This window comes from Neurospora tetraspora, assembly GCF_033439725.1.
Source record: "Neurospora tetraspora strain CBS 560.94 chromosome Unknown B0H65scaffold_6, whole genome shotgun sequence".
Classification (NCBI taxonomy): Eukaryota; Fungi; Ascomycota; class Sordariomycetes; order Sordariales; family Sordariaceae; genus Neurospora; species Neurospora tetraspora.
Window position 1 is genome coordinate 3,931,412 of NW_026944388.1, and position 16,907 is coordinate 3,948,318.

The 16,907-nt window shown below is 53.1% G+C and overlaps 5 protein-coding genes across 5 annotated transcripts; 3 read left to right on the forward strand and 2 right to left on the reverse strand.

Annotated features, from left to right (window-relative positions):
* Positions 1-331: 331 nt before the first annotated feature.
* On the forward strand, positions 332-1,750 carry B0H65DRAFT_430648 (uncharacterized protein; the record flags this gene model as incomplete). The annotated part of the gene is made up of 1 exon (XM_062824895.1): positions 332-1,750. One exon carries the CDS (start codon positions 332-334, stop codon positions 1,748-1,750), a length of 1,419 nt encoding a protein of 472 aa, XP_062679989.1.
* B0H65DRAFT_279953 (heterokaryon incompatibility protein-domain-containing protein) lies at positions 1,418-4,155 on the forward strand. Its single transcript, XM_062822865.1, has 2 exons — positions 1,418-2,286; positions 2,345-4,155. The coding sequence occupies exons 1-2, from the start codon at positions 1,827-1,829 to the stop codon at positions 3,985-3,987; spliced, it is 2,103 nt and encodes a 700-aa protein (XP_062679990.1). The 5' UTR covers positions 1,418-1,826; the 3' UTR covers positions 3,988-4,155.
* A 601-nt stretch (positions 4,156-4,756) lies between these two features.
* B0H65DRAFT_511067 (phosphatidylinositol-4-phosphate 5-kinase-domain-containing protein) lies at positions 4,757-7,912 on the reverse strand (the record flags this gene model as incomplete). The annotated part of the gene is made up of 6 exons (XM_062828453.1): positions 4,757-5,611; positions 5,866-6,009; positions 6,187-6,188; positions 6,649-7,042; positions 7,160-7,752; positions 7,894-7,912. 6 exons carry the CDS (start codon positions 7,910-7,912, stop codon positions 4,757-4,759), a joined length of 2,007 nt encoding a protein of 668 aa, XP_062679991.1.
* A 428-nt stretch (positions 7,913-8,340) lies between these two features.
* B0H65DRAFT_280015 (uncharacterized protein) lies at positions 8,341-12,892 on the reverse strand. The gene is made up of 2 exons (XM_062822866.1): positions 10,877-12,892; positions 8,341-10,808 (listed from the first exon to the last, which is right to left on the reverse strand). Exons 1-2 carry the CDS (start codon positions 12,747-12,749, stop codon positions 8,704-8,706), a joined length of 3,978 nt encoding a protein of 1,325 aa, XP_062679992.1. The 5' UTR covers positions 12,750-12,892; the 3' UTR covers positions 8,341-8,703.
* Positions 12,893-14,706: 1,814 nt separating this feature from the next.
* On the forward strand, positions 14,707-15,926 carry B0H65DRAFT_280033 (uncharacterized protein). Its single transcript, XM_062822867.1, has 2 exons — positions 14,707-14,955; positions 15,051-15,926. The coding sequence occupies exons 1-2, from the start codon at positions 14,920-14,922 to the stop codon at positions 15,687-15,689; spliced, it is 675 nt and encodes a 224-aa protein (XP_062679993.1). The 5' UTR covers positions 14,707-14,919; the 3' UTR covers positions 15,690-15,926.
* The last annotated feature ends 981 nt before the right edge of the window (positions 15,927-16,907 follow it).

Consider the following 16,907-nt stretch of genomic DNA (forward strand, 5'->3'; position numbering starts at 1 on the left):
ATTCGCATCTCCACTCTGATCACCACAAACCCACCAAATGTCCACAAAGAAGTCCCTTAAGACGGCTTCTATTGGGCGATAAACACCGATGAGAACGGAGTTCACGGAGCCTTCTTTCTGGCCGGTTCGGAAACGGGAATGGTGGCATGGTTCCTACCTTAATCTCACGTCAGCTTCATCTCACCCGTGATCTCACCTTTCCTCTCCAACCCAACCTCAAACTTCCAAACTTCCCTCCGACTTTCCATCAAAGACTTCCACGGAAAGGGAGAAGGCAAAAGCAAAAACAGCAATGAAGCACGCATCAAAGACAACTCACCAACCACCCAAAATGACAACACCAATCCACCTCGTCTCCAAACACAACAACGCCCAAACCACCATCGGCTACATCGACGAACAATCCGCCCTCGCCCCCCCTCTCGCCCCCTCCTCCGTCCGCGTGCGCACCCAACTCATCTCCCCCTCCTCCAACAACCTCACCTACGCGCTCAACGGCGATCGTTTCGGGTGGTGGTCCGCTTACCCCGTTCCCATCGGCACTCAACTCCACTCCTCCTCCTCCTCCTCCTCCTCCTCCTCAGTACCCCAGGTAGATGCCGATATCGACTTGAACAAAGAATGGGGAATAGTCCCAGCCTGGGGCTACGCCCTCGTCCTCTCCTCCACCCACCCTCTTATCCCCTTCGGCTCTTTACTCTGGGGCTTCTGGCCCACCTCTGCCCACTCCTTCGACCTCACCTTGTCCTCCTCCTTCCCCGAAGCGGAAAACCAACAACCAGAGACGCACTTCCGCGAAACCTCTCCCCACAGGGAAAAGCTGATGGCCATGTATAACCGGTACATCCTCGCCCCCTCCTCCCCTTCGTCGCAAATTGACCTAGACAGCGACCTTGCCGCGCAAACAGTCCTCTCCCGCTTCGAATGTGGCGTCTTGCTGGAGAAATATACCCTCCACCGCCAGCGTTTCACGCACCCCCTCGGTTTGCCGGCGGGCGCACCGGCTGATACCATCCCTGGCGTGCCTGCCTGGGGTCAGAGGGACGCAGATTTGAGGAAAGCGGTGGTGATTAGTTTGTCGGCTGGTACCAAGACGGCCAGGAGTTTTGCGTGGATGTTAGCTCGTGAAAGGAGTGAGAGGGGGGAGTTGGAGAGTGAAGGGCCGTTGGGACTGGTGCAGGTTACTAGTGTCCCTGGGACGTTGGCTAACTTTAGTGATGGTGAGGGGGAGGGGAAAACGAAGTTGAAGATTAAGAATGTGGGGTATGGAGGGGAGGAGTTAAGGGCGGTGGTGGAGTGGGTTAAAGGACTAGAGGGCGTGGAGAGGGTGGTGATGGTGGATTTTGGAGCGGCGAAGGAGGTTACGGAGATGTTGGTGCAGGGCTTGAAAGAAGAGGAGGGGGGTGGTTCGGGAAAGAAACTGGAGGTGTTGGTGTTGGCGGTTGGGAATGAGTCCAGGTGTACTCGGGTGAGGAGATCCAGGCAAGGTGGACAGGCGCTGGGGAAGGTGCAGTTTAACACGAGCGGGGTACGGGATAGGGCGGCGGAGGTGGAGGGCGCCACAGCTTACTTTGAGGGGGTGGATGAGGCTTGGAAGCGATGCTATACCGAGACGGGATTGGGCGAGGTCCGGTTGGAACGGTATCGTGGTGTTGAGGGGGTCAATGGCATTGAGGGCGCGTGGAAAGCACTCTGTGGGCAGAAATTGGCACCCAATGCTGGGATTGTGGTCAGGTTGTCATCTTCCTGACTTTGTATCTCATTGATATTGTCCCGACTCCCTTCTTTTGTGAGCACTTGAGCGTTGATCAATTGCAAACAAGCTCATGAACATGATGCCAAAGGACTCGGAGTTGGTGGAGGTTCCTTCTTCCACCAGCAGTCCTGCAGCGGGAGAGAAGCCCATCGTCAGCGCCTCAAAATCTGCAACCCCAACCACGATGCCCTGCGAAAATTGCCTCAACTACAACTTCGGCTGGGAGACACTAGATCCTGAGAGGGATTGTCGACCTGCACTGTTCACCACCTTTGGCAAGCTTGTTGACCCTTCTACCACTTGTCCTTTGTGCAAGCTTATCTTGGAAGGCCTCGAAAACAATTTTGCTAAGGGCAATCAGGGTTCATTGAAGCATCGGGTGGGCAAAGACAGCGAGATCTTTGTGTCCATGTGGCCGTGGTGGGAGGAAGGGGAAACCACCATAAGCTTCTTTATTATACCCCCTGAGGAAAGAAGATCTCGGCATCCTATCCCAAGGCTTACGGAGTCAAATTTGCGTGTCTATTCGGGTTTGTGGCTCCAACTCCCGCTACTGGAAGCTTTACCGCTGACGCCGGCACACTACAGAAATCTATAACTGGGCCCGCTCCCCACCGCTCATACCGTGGAGTGAGCCATGTTTAGACCGGCTGAGACAATGGCTTAGCGACTGCCTTTATGAGCATGGACCGATATGTTGCACGACGCTTTCTGGCGAGAGAATTGACGAGTCGTTACCGCCAGTCCTTCCTACTCGAGTTATCGACGTAGGCCCGCTGGATGGCTCTGGGAGCGCCCGTCTTCTGGAATCGAATGGGGAACGTGGGTATTACACCGCCCTCAGTTACTGCTGGGGAAGTTCTCAGAAGTCTGACCGGCCCTATTTAACCACAACAGAGACACTTCAACAGCATCTTTCGGAGCTTCCGTGGGATTTGCTTCCGAAGACCCTTCGGGATGCTATCTTCTTAACCCGGGCACTTGGGGTACGGTATCTTTGGATAGACTCGCTATGCATCATCCAGGACTCCAATGCCGACTGGGAGAAAGAAGCAGCAAGAATGGGTACAGTGTATGCGCAGGCGCGGCTTGTCATTGCCGCAACAACAGGCACGAATGCCGAGGCTGGTCTGTTCCCAATCCAGACGCAAATTCATCGTCCAGGCCAGCCGTCTCTATATTTCCGCAAATTGCCCAACGAAAGAGGATCTCCGAAACTCAATCTTCCTCTATTCACTAGAGGCTGGGCAACCCAGGAATGGGTACTTGCAAGAAGGATTGTGTTTTGGACGCGAGAACGGATGTGCTGGTACTGCACGCGTGAGTGTGTCGGGGATGATGGTATCAGGGCGTCCTTTTACTCTGGCTTCACTGATCAATTTACCACATGGAAGGAGATTGTGACACTCTACTCCGGTAGGAATCTCACATACCCTGGGGATAAGCTCATTGCTTTGAGGGGCATCGCCAACAAATTACAGAAGAAGAGGCCGGCAGACAAGTACGCATTTGGATTGTGGCAGTCCAATCTACCCTACGAACTCCTTTGGTCAGGTCAGGCAGCCACAACTGACCCTAGACTGGAGGAATTGCATATACCGTCATGGTCTTGGGCTGCCCATCCTGGTGGTGTGCGGTTCTTGGAGGACGGTGTAAGAGACCGGCAACTGCGAGGCTGGGAACTATCCGCCCAGTTATCTATTTCTTTCCTAGAGTATCATTCCCTCCGGATTGTGGCAAGATCCAAGAGGGTGGATCTTCACGCACCTAACATGGTAAACCATTGTTTCCGTTGGTTCCGACGTGAAAATGAAGTTGTCAATCACGATAACCCATGCGTTGGAGTCTGTACGGGAGAAATATTAGCGATTTGTCCGAAAGAAATTGGCCCTGGCTCGGTCCAAATTGCTCTTCGCAAAGAGAGAATATGGGTGGTGTTTGACAGCAGAGACTTTCTCAGTAAGTACCAGAAAGAGCGAGATACTCGTAAATGTGGGAAGAAGAGGAAGACGATCGGAGCCCTGAAGCGTAGTTTAGGGATGTCTGCGGGCATACTTGAAGAGTTTTCATTCGTGGAGATTGCATCTGACATGGGGTGGGACTATGCCGTTGTGGGCTTGTTGTTGCGCAAAAGCCCCCATACACCCGGCAGATATATTAGAGTTGGATTGGGGTTTGCTTTCAAGGCGTGGTTCGAAGATGCGAAAATGGGGACGTTTGTTCTTGAATGACGGTTGGGCAAAGGGCCGGAGCATTAAAAAGTATCGTTGGGAATAAACAGAGAGGAGAGGGTATAATGAGAAGAACGACGGGAACGATGCTATTGGGTTTGATCCTGCAATCGTTCATCAGGGACGTGGCTTGCTGGAACTGAATTGGAAAGATGGTGATAGGTGTGAGAAGAAAGCGGGTTGGTTGAAGAAACAAATGGTTAAGTTATCGTGATGGGGGAAGAAGGACGAGACGGTTCGTCCAGATTCTACCACTGATCTTTGAACACTCCACATTTCTTGGCCAGACGTTCCTTCTCACTTCGCCCTCCTGTCAACCTCGTGAAAAGTCAATCATGACGCACCTTCCGGCTCGAATAATGCCGAAAATAGGCGTAACGCCGAGGGTGGAAGGTGCTTCTGGGAGGCAGGCCGGTTGGAGCGGGCACGACCTGAGGGTTCGGTCCTGCCCAATATCACCGCGACTCAACACCAGAAGTTACCTTGGCTATCGCGAGGCTTTTCAACCACATGGAATTGGATATTAGGGGATATGGACGAGCCATGATGTCCTCGGATAATGTGGGCAAACAAAGAAAACAAGGATGCTATTGCTAGGACGCAGCAAGGAAGCCAGTGATAGAAAGACTCGGAAGAATATAAACAAGACTGCGTCAACTGTGGAGGAAAGCATCAATATGATATTACAACAGAAAGAAGATGGACCTAAGGAAAATACAATGGGTATCTATGCTCACGCAAACTTCAAGTACAACCACACCTCCCCTGCTCACTCCCTCGAGTCCCCAACAACCTCCACATAACTCCTACACATCCTCAAAAACCTCTGCCGATACTCCTCGGGCGTAGTCGTAATACTCATCGGCCCCCTCTTACTAATCAGCAAGTTCCACAAGTTGATCAAAGCCGTCATCACCCTCGGCTGCAGCTTATGTTTCGCCCAAAAGAAGTCCAAAATCGACGCTCGGTAGATATACTTTCCATCCGCCGAGGCGATCCCGGTCCTCCACGACGGCGGGCCAGGCGGCACCGATGGGCCCTCGGTCGGCACCACCTCCGACACAGCTTCGGACGAAGAAGCAGCCGCAGGATCAGGGTTATTGTCCTGCCCCGGTGCCTGGGGCGTGTGCATGCGAACCAAAAACAGCGAGTAATCAACAGCATTATGATCAGCCAACAACTGCGTATCCTCCTCCAGACTCGCAAAGAACTCATCAGCCTGCTCTCTGCTCAAACGAATCTTATCATGGAACTCATCCGCCAACTGGCTCTTGGTGGCCTCGCTGGTCAGCGCGCCGTCGGCTATGTCGCGTTCGGGGTAGAAGTATGAGGTGGGCTTGAGGTCCCAGTCCTCCCAGTCGACGTCGCCGCGCTTTTTCGCTTCGGAGCGGCCGTACATGATGTTCTCCATGACGATGTGGTGGGAGGGCGCGAGGCGCAGGATCCGTCCGATGGAATAGCCGGAGGCGCCGAGGAAGTCGCAGATGCGCACGAGGAGGGAGCGCGGGTGAGTGGCCATGTATTCGACGTAGGGCGTTAGGAGGTCTTCACGGAAGAAGGAGTGTTCGGAGTGCCGTGGGACGGATTTGACGAGGTACTTTTGGTCTTTGGTTGAGTAGAAGGTCTGTTGTAGGTGGGTTGTTAGTAGATGTTCTGATGGCAGGGTGAGGAGAAGGAAGACTAACCGAGCCGGAAAAGCCCATGTCTCCTATGGAGGTTAGAGACTCTTCAGGCTTGTCGCCATCTTGTGGCTGGAAGGACTGGTAGTAATCATCATCTTCAACGTCCCAATGGTTTCGCCGTAGGTTGGCAAAATCAGCCGGTCGAATCTTCTGTAGGATCAACTGGTGGATAGAGAAGAAGACAGAGAATAGTGACAGGATTAGACGAAGGGGATTGCTGTTGCTTGATCGTCGTTTCGCAAGTCCAGTGGTGTCGGTAATAGCCCGCGCGATCGAGCGCGCGATCGTTTTTGAACGTCCCATGGTGCTTATGGAGGTCGTGTAGGATATTGTGTAAAGACTATCAGAAGGCCAAACAAGTCGAGGCCCATCCGATGTTTTCCTCTCCAGAGATCAGCCGAAAAGTGTCTGGCCGTGCTTGCTGATCAGGAACGGGCGACGGCCTGGAACAGCATCGCTGTACCAGTGACGTCATTGTGTTTATCGCGAATCTTATCACTTGTTTCGTCTCACGTACCCCTAACCCTTATCGGCAACTGCCGTCTGCTGTCTGTCCCAAAGGGATCACGACGAGCACATGGCCTATGCTTCGTTCAGGAAGCATGTCTTGTGGTGGGTGATAAGAGGTCAAAGCATATAAACACAGAGGCACCTACGATGATTTCATAAAGAATCCAAGCCATCAACGATCCCTGAGCTGGAATAAATCACGACAGCTAGAGCTAAGAATCGAGCTCCCTCCAAGCCTCACAGAGCTTGGGAAACTCACCTTATCATCAACAACCATCACACATGCGAGGGAGCTCGCAGTGACATTCCAGACATGTCTGCATTCAATTACCATACTGTACTTCCGATCGACTCCTTAACCAGAAGGGAGATCTCATATACCACGCTATTTCACCCATCCCATCCTAGAGGTATTCATACGCCCGAACTCCTGTCCACGCAGACATCCCCCATTCCCCCATTTACTTACCACCAGGCCTCTTCGGCCTAGCAAACCCCCTGCTCTCCACCACCTTGGGATGCAACTCCGCCAACACACTCTCCTCCGTGATCTCACTCGGCTCCTCCACCTCAAACTTCTTATCCGGATTCAACCCTTCCTTGCTCGCCACCTCCAGGACGGCCCGCTTCATGAGCGGGTACAGCATGCGCTGCTTGATGGCTACGCGGCCACCGTTGGAGCTGGGGTTGGTGTAGAAGAAGAGGACGGGCGACTGCTCGGAGCCGTTGTGCGTGTGCGTGTATCGATAGAAGGTGAAGCGCGGTTCGGTGGTGGAGATGGAGGAGACGAGCGAGGAAAGAGAGCCCGGAGTGGAGGAGGGGGCCGGGAGGAGGTCGATGGTTTCTGTGGTGGGGTTTACTTTCTGTTGGGAAGGTCAGTTACTTGGATTCTGATTGTAGAAGCTGTCTGTCTGTTGCACCACACGAACGACGGGATTAGGAGGAGGGGGAAAGAAAGAAAGGGGACAAAAAAAACTCACAAGCGAAACAACCCCCACCCCCTCACCCATCGCCAGCTCCTTCAACGACATCACCGCATCATCCCCCATCGGCATCGCCATCTGGCTTCCCAGATGAATCTCCCGCTTACTCGTTCCACTGCCCGCCTCCTGCTCCGCGCGTTTCACCTCGCCCAGACTCTTCTCCTCCTCCGTCAGCGGCGCGTCCAGCGCCGTGTGCGCATCGTGCTTCTCAAACCCAGCGCTCGTCAGCTCCTTGGCCGTCGTCGCGAAGATGGTCTCCCGGAAGTGTTCCGACCCCAGCTCGCGCACGAGCGTCAGCCGCGTCGCGGCGAACAGCATCTTCTGCCGCACGGGCGCCGTGTCGGGCACGTAGGTGACGGCGACCAGGGCCGGGGAGGAGTCGTAGCGCCTGAGGATGATGTAGAGGGCCTCTTTCTCTTTGATGTAAGGGGTCAGGAGGGAGTCGACGTTGGAGGCGAAGGAGGAGCCGGGGGAGGAGGAGGTCAGGGTTTGGATGGGCTGGAGCTGTTCGTTGGCGATGTTAACGAGGAGGCCGAAGGTCGATGAGGAGCCGAGGAGGTCGTTGAATTGGGAGACCAGCTCCTTGGAGGCTGTGTGTGGACGGATTGAATGTTAGCCATGTGATCGGGTCTGACTTGGAGTTGGGCTGTGGTGTAGCTAGCTCCCGTGTCCAGCTTCCAAGGGGGAGCTGAGGTTTGTGGCGATTGGGAAAGAGGGCGGCAACAACTTACCGGAAATTCCTGACTGCATCTTTTCTGGTGTTTCTCCTTGTCCCAAATGCAATCGAGATATGGGAAACAGGTAACTTAGGTTAGAAGATGTTGATGTTTGGTACAAGTCGGGCTGGCTGCGATACGATGCGGTCAACAAGGCCGGCAATGGGGCTCACGTAGCTATGGTGGGGTCCGGGCGGGTCTCGTGCCAGCAAGGTCCATGGAGTGGGGCTCAGGGCGGTTGGTACCTGAATTTACCCCTGGAGTTTACCAACGTCGTTATGTTTTTCTATCTTCAACTTCCAATGTCACTTCTTTATTAGTTTCCTATATCTCTTCATTGGGATCTAGGTGCGCAAGGAAGCCGTTTCAAGGTATGTAACTGTTCGAATTGTAGCTAGGTCGGTCTGTCCTTGAGTGCTGCTGGTCTTACGTCCAGGAGCAGCTGAGAGCTCAGCTAGGTTATTACCAGTCTTCCAGCCAACATAGGCGGAGAGAAGTTAGTGTATTATCTTACTCCTCATCGACGGTTACTGGATGGACTCCGCTTCGAGTCTTCGAGTCTTCGACTCTCTCGCCAGCGATGGAAAACGCAGTCAGTCAGGAAGTAACAATTTGAAGTTGTTTACACGAACAGCCGGAGACTTAGATTAAGACACGCATTGTTCAATTGCGAAGAAGGGGTTTTCGCTGGGTTCGGCATGATTATGTACTCAAAATTGATCGCTTTCATCCCCGCATCCGCTTTTCTTTCCTACTTCTACATCAAAAACTTGAGGGTATCAAACAAGAAGACAAAATAGTATCCAACTTCCACAACTTCCAACATCAAGCAAAACCAGTCCCCCACCTCTCCACCCCAAACGGCATCGCGCCCTCTAGCGCCGCGGCTTCCAAATGTAGATCCTTAAAATCGTGCTCCAAATCCTCTACTCCCTCGTCATATCCATCGTTATCATCATTATCATTGTTGTTTCCTGGCCTCTCTCCTTGTCTGGAAAGGTTAGCAGCGGCCACTGCTTGAGCTTGCTTCAGCTCGCTATACGCGGGGAGGTATTCGTCCTCCACTTGTTTCTGTAAGCGTCGAACGCTTGATTGGCGTCCGGTTCCGGGTGTGTTTTCATCCACAGGGTAATCATCATACCCCGGCGGCCCAATGCCAGAAAAGGCACTTCCTCTTGAGAATGTTCTGCCTAGTCCCACCGACCCAAAATCCTGTTGCCCGACGTATGTACGTGCGCTTGCCGCGCTCGTTTGTCTGCTTATGCTCTGCCCACCTCCACCTCCATAACCTCCATACCCTCCACCAACCGTCCGCGTACTGGCCTTGCTAGCCTGTCTGCTCACTCCAGGAGTCCTATCTTCATAAGATTGGTAGATGATTGCGCCTGTGGGGCCGGGCAACCTGATCTCCTCCGCTTCCAAAACCTCGGCGATATCCCTGACTAAAACCTCCATGGGACATATGTAGGCTACCCTCTTCCTGCTCGACCACGCGAGGACGTGGCCGCAGACACTGCCTCCGTCTCTTTCTACTACCCAGGCGCCGGAGTCGCCGGGGATGCCCATCGGTAGTGGTTGGCGGCGAGAGTTGATGGAATGGTCACTGGATCCGGATGGTCGGTTGGGACGGTTGGGTACGAGACCGAGGGAAGGGGTACCGGAGACTTGGTAAGTGTGACTGGGAGATGCCCGGCCGAGGATTTTCACCGAGGTGAGGGCGGGGAGGATGGTGCCTGTTTGCAGGCCGGAACTGCGGGCCATGCATTGCACTTGGAGACCGGGAAGGGTGTGGGAGGGGGCGATGGAGGTTGGGAGGATTGTTGGGATTTGGTCAGGGGGAATGCTGGGGAGGCGGGTGTGTTTCTTCCCCTTCTTGCCTGGAGAAGGATTAGAAGCCTTTGGGATAAAGTTATCAGTTGGTTGGCGATCGTCTTCGAATTCGAAGAGGGCCCAGTCAATTTCATGCACAAGACCATTCTCCTTGCGCCGACGAATACCGCTGGAGGCGTACATCTCGCCGACCCGGAAGGTGTCAAGGTGGTCTTGGTCTTTGTCCTCAGCGGAGGGATAGAAGTCCGAGGCTACGTCGTCTAGGGCCGGTTGCGTGATGATGAAGCCTTCGCCGCAGCCCGGCTCGATTCCGGGGATGTCGCCGGGTTCGGTAAATTGTTCTTCTTCCTCATAGTGTTCATCGTCGTCGGAAGCTTCGCTAGTTATGGCGGACTCGGAATAGGCTTCGGAATCCGTGTCGGAGAATTCGCAGGCGTAGTCATCGTTTTCGCTGCTGTCTGGGGAGGATTCGTCGGTGTTTAAGTATTGCTGGGCGTACCACGCTGCGAGATCGTTAAGGCCTCCGCCTGCCATACTCCTAGTATTGTCATCTGCGACATCATCTGAGTCGGGGTCATCCAGCATGTGGTGCACCGTCATGCCATAAGGCTTGTCGTCCACCACGATAAGTCCTCCCAAACTGACTGGCGGCAAGTGCCGATCGCCAATCCATGCCCCAATACTCGCCCCATTCTGTGGCTTGGGTTGGTATGACGGGTTGGCGGCTATGACATCTCCAGTATCTTCCGGGTTGGCCATGCTGCGGTTGATAACCTGCTTGCGTGACCGGAGAACCTGACCCTTGCATACCTTGAGTCCGAGATTCGACCGTGTTCCATCGAACAGAACGCCCAGCTTCTTCTTCAGAATGGCCCTAACCTTGCTGACCGAAGTGCAGACGACCAGAACGGTAGGCTTAGTACGCTGTGGTGACTCGCCGATCGATTCGAGAGAGATTTCGACGGACTCGGGGTTTTTGCGGTAGAAGGTTTTGAGAGCCGAGTTGATCTCTGGCATGAGAACCGAGTTCCACTGTTCGACAACATCTGGCGGAAGAGGAACGTGTGGATAAAGGCGTGCTTTCTCCTTGCCTGAAGAGTCTTTTCCTTGTCGAGCTGTAACATGTTAGATACTTGCGATGTCAAACTTCGGACGGAACTTGGCATACCCTGGATCTTGGCCCGCACTTCCAGTTCGGGATCCACTGGCACAACCGCAATAGGGGGAGTAGATTCTTCACTCTTTCGGCGGGTTGGCGTCTCAACCGCCACCTTTTCAGACTTGCTTTCCTTGGAGGAACCAGAGCCGGAAGCAGTTGGTTCTGAGGGCACCTGCACGGCTGGCGGAGCAGGAGAAAGGTCATCTCCCAGTCTCTCTTCCAGGTTGCTCACGCCATCCAGAATGCAGCACGCCTCGAGATATCGGCTAGCCTTGAACTCGACATGACGAGCAATCTCGTCCATGGTATGTTGACCACCAATTTCCTGATCCACTGCCCTCAAGCAGGTCTGAACGGCCTTCATGTAAAGCGTACCGCATCGAATAGCCAGTTGGTCAAGAATGGAATTGGAGACGACTGGGTTCTTAACATCCGGGAGGATATTCTCCAGGGTGTTCCAAAGACCCACAGAAATGAGGATCATGGCCAAAGAGTAAAGATCCAATGTCTTAGAATCAGCATTGTTGTTGAGCGGCGACTGGGTAGAGTTCTTTGGGTCCAACGGATGTCTATAAGGCGTAAAGGGATCAGGTTCGTCTTGTGATTGTGGATCTGAGAATAAGTCAAACGACGAGACCAAAGGCCGTCTGATGTCGACCTCGCCCTGACTCATTCCGCTGATCTCTGGGTCGGTGCTGACGGCATTGCAGAAGGAGATGTTGTCAATAAGAAGGTTGCCATGAGTGATACCCCTGGCGTGCATGTCAAAGATTGTGTTGGCCAGGTTGGCAGCCAGACGAAACTTGGCTTCCAGCTTGGGCTCGAAGTCCGGGCGAGCCAATAGGTTGGCCAGCGAGCACATGCTATACAAAGGGTTCTGGGTAAGGTTTTCGTAGGTGACCGGATTGAAGGTACGGGGGAACCTGTAGACCAACCCGAACCTTGAATTTTCCATGTCCTCAAAATAGCCCAATAAGCGGGGAAGACCTACCCAAGAACTGGATGACCGTTGAGGATCAGCTTGAAGACCGGATGACAAGCGCTCAAACCGGGTCATGGGTGGTGATATGCCTGTGATGGAATAGATGGAATCGAAGGGCGCGTATTCCAAAAGCAGAGGTCCGTAGGAAATCTGAGCACCCATCCGTTCCATCAGCTCGGCATAAGCCTGCTTGCCCATAAAGACAATCTCCCTTGTCCCCTGCTCCTGGTTTCCAGCCTCGGTCATGGGCACGGCCTGCATGTCGCGCAGGTTCATGAGGGTAGTAGGATCGATCTGCTGTGGTGTCTGGATCCTGGTAGACTCGAATGGGCGATACTCTTCCGCGGGCGAAGCAACAGCCCTCTGAAGCCTCTCACGTGCGGCGGACGAGTGCTGAGCATAGGAGGATCTGGTCCTCGACAGATCGTAGAGGGTATCGATGGACGTCGTCAAATCGCGGATAAGATCCTCGAAGCGGTTCTTGTCCCACACCACCATCCTGATCTTCTCGCCTCGCTTTGGTGGTTGATAGGGCTCATTACTCTCGCCGGTCAACTGTTTGGAGCTGTTCCATAGCGGCTCGGCCTCAGCTAAGATGTCCTTGATGGTGGACATGATACTCCCAACGACTTCGCTGAGGCCGGCCTTGGATAGTGAAGAGTCAATGTAGACTTCGGCGGAGTGTGTAGGGTCGGACCATTCCAGCCCCCAGCTGACAAGACGGTCCTTTTGGATCTTGAGCTTGCGGTGGAGGGACTTGATTTCGGGGTCGGCCTCGGCATGTTGGACGGGTTCCTTGACGAAGTCGGAGGATTTCTTAGTGTCGTTGTAGAGCCTGCTAAGTCTCCTGTTGAGGGACGACCCAAGCTGGAAGCCGCCCATTGGGATACCGGATGCCATGATTGCGGTTCGAATCGGGCCTTGTGGGAAGCTGTGCAATACAGAGGCTGCGCTGTAAGCAGTCTGATATTTATGTTCCGATTATCGTACGTATGTATTAGCACATGGCGATAGCTGATGGACCAGCCGAGAAGTGAAGAGCCGGTGATTGAAAAGTGAAGAAGGTATTGAAAAGGATTGAATTCAATCGAAATATTGTAACACGAGAGGCGACAAATCGAGGCTAAGACAACACGGTTCGATTGTAACCCGAGACCAGCTGAATGATGTACGAAAGGTGGTAGTCAATGTGGAAGGAGTGTGGCACACGATATATGGAAATAATAGAAGACGGGAAGGGTCAAGTCATGATTGTTACCGGGGGGTGGGTGAGAAAAGAGCCGCAACTTCTTCCCCGAGTTCTCTTGTCGAGCAGATCTGCAGACCCTTCTGCCTCTGTGGGAGGAAAGAACTCCCCGCGGTCATCACGAACAGGGCTTTGCACCTTCTCAAGAATGCCGGTGCCTGGTTCCCGTCATTTCCTCGGAAAGTGTTTGTCTAGACGGTCGTTCCATTTCTTTGAGGGAAAGAGCGCCGGTGCCATGGGCGTGTGGCTTGCGAACCGCGTGTTTGGCCATTGGTCCACGGTGGGGTTCCGGAATCCTGCTGCCTGCTGTTGAATGCGAATTACAGCGGGGGTCCGACCACGGTCAATGATTGGTCAGACACTCTCTTGATCTGCAGTTTCACAGCTTGACAGCCATTTCCAGTTGTCAAGACACCATGTGCCAACTGCCAAAGACCTCCTGTCTAGACTCCCGGTCTCCTCGACTTTCCTCTTGTTCACCACTTCAACGGCCACTGCAATATCCGTGACATGGCAACCAGGCTTCCGCCAACCGGAAATTACCCTCGACACCAAAAGTCAATTGAGGATCCCGATCATTGTTTTCCCACTAGCTGTTTATACAGCTTCCATATTGCTGCTGTTTCTACCTTCTCGCCACCACGTGCTCTTGGCCTACCTACCTTGACCTCCCTGGACTCTTCACCACGATGGCCCCTGTGGAGAAATGATTCATCTCCTCTGGCTTCTAGGCCGCCTTCTAGGTACCTGTTGATGCCGGATTTAAGCCTCAATGACGGACTTCTTAGTTCTAGCGTTAGACCGTCAGACTATTCAGGCTCCATCTTCGCGACACTTCAACCGTCCTCGCTTTTTTCAGGCCGCCAGATTTACACATCGCCTCTTCACAAGGCCCGCTTTGGCTGAAGACTATTCCCAATGACAAGATGGACTGCCTGGAACATGTCATCCCGTGGAGCACTTGGGTCTCTGGAATCTCGATAGTGTACCTCTAGCCTTCGGAGGGTCATCCGCTCGGCTACAAGGTCACTCCATCACCCTACATAGGTACTACTATCACTTGGCTCTTGATGCGTTCCACATCAATAGTTCATCAACGACCATCTAGGTCACACAACCGAACGACACCGGCAGCCACGTCGAGGCCCAATATACAGCACGGTCGGATGCAGTAGCGGATGCACTTGTCACCCACAGCTCAGACCGATCTACAGTTTTCAGCGACTCAGAGGCCAGTTAATTCTGCTGCCTGTTCGGTCACCTCAACCACATGGGCGGCTTTTTCCAACGCCTGGTACACCACCAACTTGACTTATCACGCATCGCGGCCGCAAGCAATCTCCACAGGAAGACGCACCAAGCTGCAACAAAAGTTTATTGCTCCACCGTTTGCCTAGCATTGGATTCGAACTTGGTGGTTGTGGGTTTTGATTCGGAGCGGGTGGGTAGTGGTAGCTCCATCTCTGAAGACCGAGCGCCATGAATGGGCCCAACAGAGATGGACGGGCTAGACACACACCGGGTCAGCTTTCACGGATCACTTCGCCCAAATCGTCCAAACCCCGAAAACATTCGGCAAAGCGCCATATTCCCCAAGTGTCCGCAGACAGAAGTCCACTCCGAACTTGCTGGCCCTGCTTCTTGGTCTCTTAGCTCGGCAGCCCTTGAGAAGCTGGGGCGCTATGTCGAGTATCATCACCATCAGTGCCCAGTCATCGCTTGATATTGCCAGAATGAGCATCCCATCTGCGAATCAACACTAACACCTGACACGGACAGCACGAGACCGATGCCGCTGATGCCGGGAACTGCTAACAACCGAGTATGAAAGACTCGATTCACTCGGTCTTACAAAACAAAGTAGGCACAGGCTGACAACTGACGTCGCTCCATTGCGTGGGAGCCCATGTGTAAGTGAATCATATGAGATAAGACACTAACCATTAGCCATCAAGTGCCCTGTGTCCGAGTTAAGGAAGCACGAGTCTCTCCATCCTCGTTGTCTGACAAGTCAACTCCCAAACCCCCTTCACATCCGAGCCAGCAAACCTCAAAGCTTGCTACGTGAAATCTTCCTACAACCAGCCCATCCAGCAGAAGTCGCCTGCATATGTGGACTCCTCACTTCCATGGTATCGAACTCCAGTCGGCAGGACGAACTCCTCATCTTCCCGCAGTTTCTCTCCTTCCTGACGCCAACCTACCCGTCTTCACCACTCGGATCACGATACTCCCCACTTGCCGTCAAAAACTTGGCCGGATTGCCATGGCATTCTGGCTCATTGCCGCCCAGACAGGGTAGTGTAAACACAGATGAAGCGACACACAGACATCGTTGGCGTCTTTGGCGTCGCTTCACATGCAATACGCTGAATAACTTCCATGCATTTGGTCTAACCTGTAGCGGCCTGGTGGCCTATTCTCGGGACCGGGTTTTCAAGTTCCGAAACTGGGAACGGGTCCCATGTGTACAGGTGGGTAGCCGGCTTTATTGCCATTCCGGACCGATCTTCGGGCCTCGTTGGCGGGTATGCGAAAAGGCTGTTGATCCCATGTTTACAAATGGGTACGTAGCCGGTTTTCATCCCATCTGATCATACATGAGCGTGATTTGGGACTCAGGCGGGTACCTACGCAAGAAGACTTTTGATCCCATCTGCTCAGTTGGCTTGGCAAGGCCCTTCAATCCTCCTCCTGCAGTCTACCAAGACCATCAAGAAAGGAACTCGTACGGAGAAAAGACAAAGTAACATGACAGAACAACAACGACAAGGTCCAGAGAAGACCAAGAGACAATATTGTAGGTAATCAAAGGGGTTTCATGGGAGCATAAGGAAAGAGCGAGCGCAGAAACCACCAGTTGCATTCTCCCCCATAAACTGCCACAAACAGACGATATCTACACCACACCACGAAGTCAAGTCCTTTCCCGTTCTATCCATCCATCCATCCATCCATCCATCCACGCACAACAGCCATCTAGGGCTGGGCTCGAGTCAGCAGCCACCGTAACACTTCTTTTCGCTCCACGCCCTCATCATCCAGCCCGAAACGTTACAGTCTACAGATGAAAGAAGCAGAGTCATTCCAGTACTCACCGAGGCTAGCTGAACGAGAACCATGTGCCTCGACATATTGTAGTGTGAAAGATCTCACATTCAGCCCGAAAATGCTCGGACGTACAAACACGGGTGGTCAAGTCCACTTGCAAATGGCCCGACGAGCACCTATGAAGGCATCAACGCCGTCGTCAAGGAACGAGAGCAGGATGCCAAAGAAATTCGTCTAGATCAATCTATTTCAGCCAGGAGGTAGGAATATAAACTGAGTAGATATATATGTGAGTGTCGGCGGCGCCAGTCATACGTTATAAAAATGATGTCACCGAGAAAGTGAGTCTACAACCATCTAGACATAGTCGCCGGATTTTCATTCATACTCGAGTAATCAATCAATTTCCAATACCCACCCTCTGATGTTTGGGTTCATCATTTCCAATTTGGTCAAGTCGGGTCGGCAAGTGGACGACGCCTTGCGAGTGAACGGATGAAGCCTGCCTTCATACGTACCAGATAACATCTAGATAGAGCACTAACACAATCAAGACGGACCCACTGTAAGGTTGTTAGGACCTTATCTTAATGACTTCCATCAGTCCCACCTGCATTCGTTCAACCTCCATCTGCCTGCCCAACCGCCACTATCAAGGAAACACAGACGCAAAGGAAGAATGAGAAAACGGCTCGAAGGAGAGCCAATCATCAATGCAACTCTGGGGTGAACTTATTAATACAAATGTTATATAGATCATC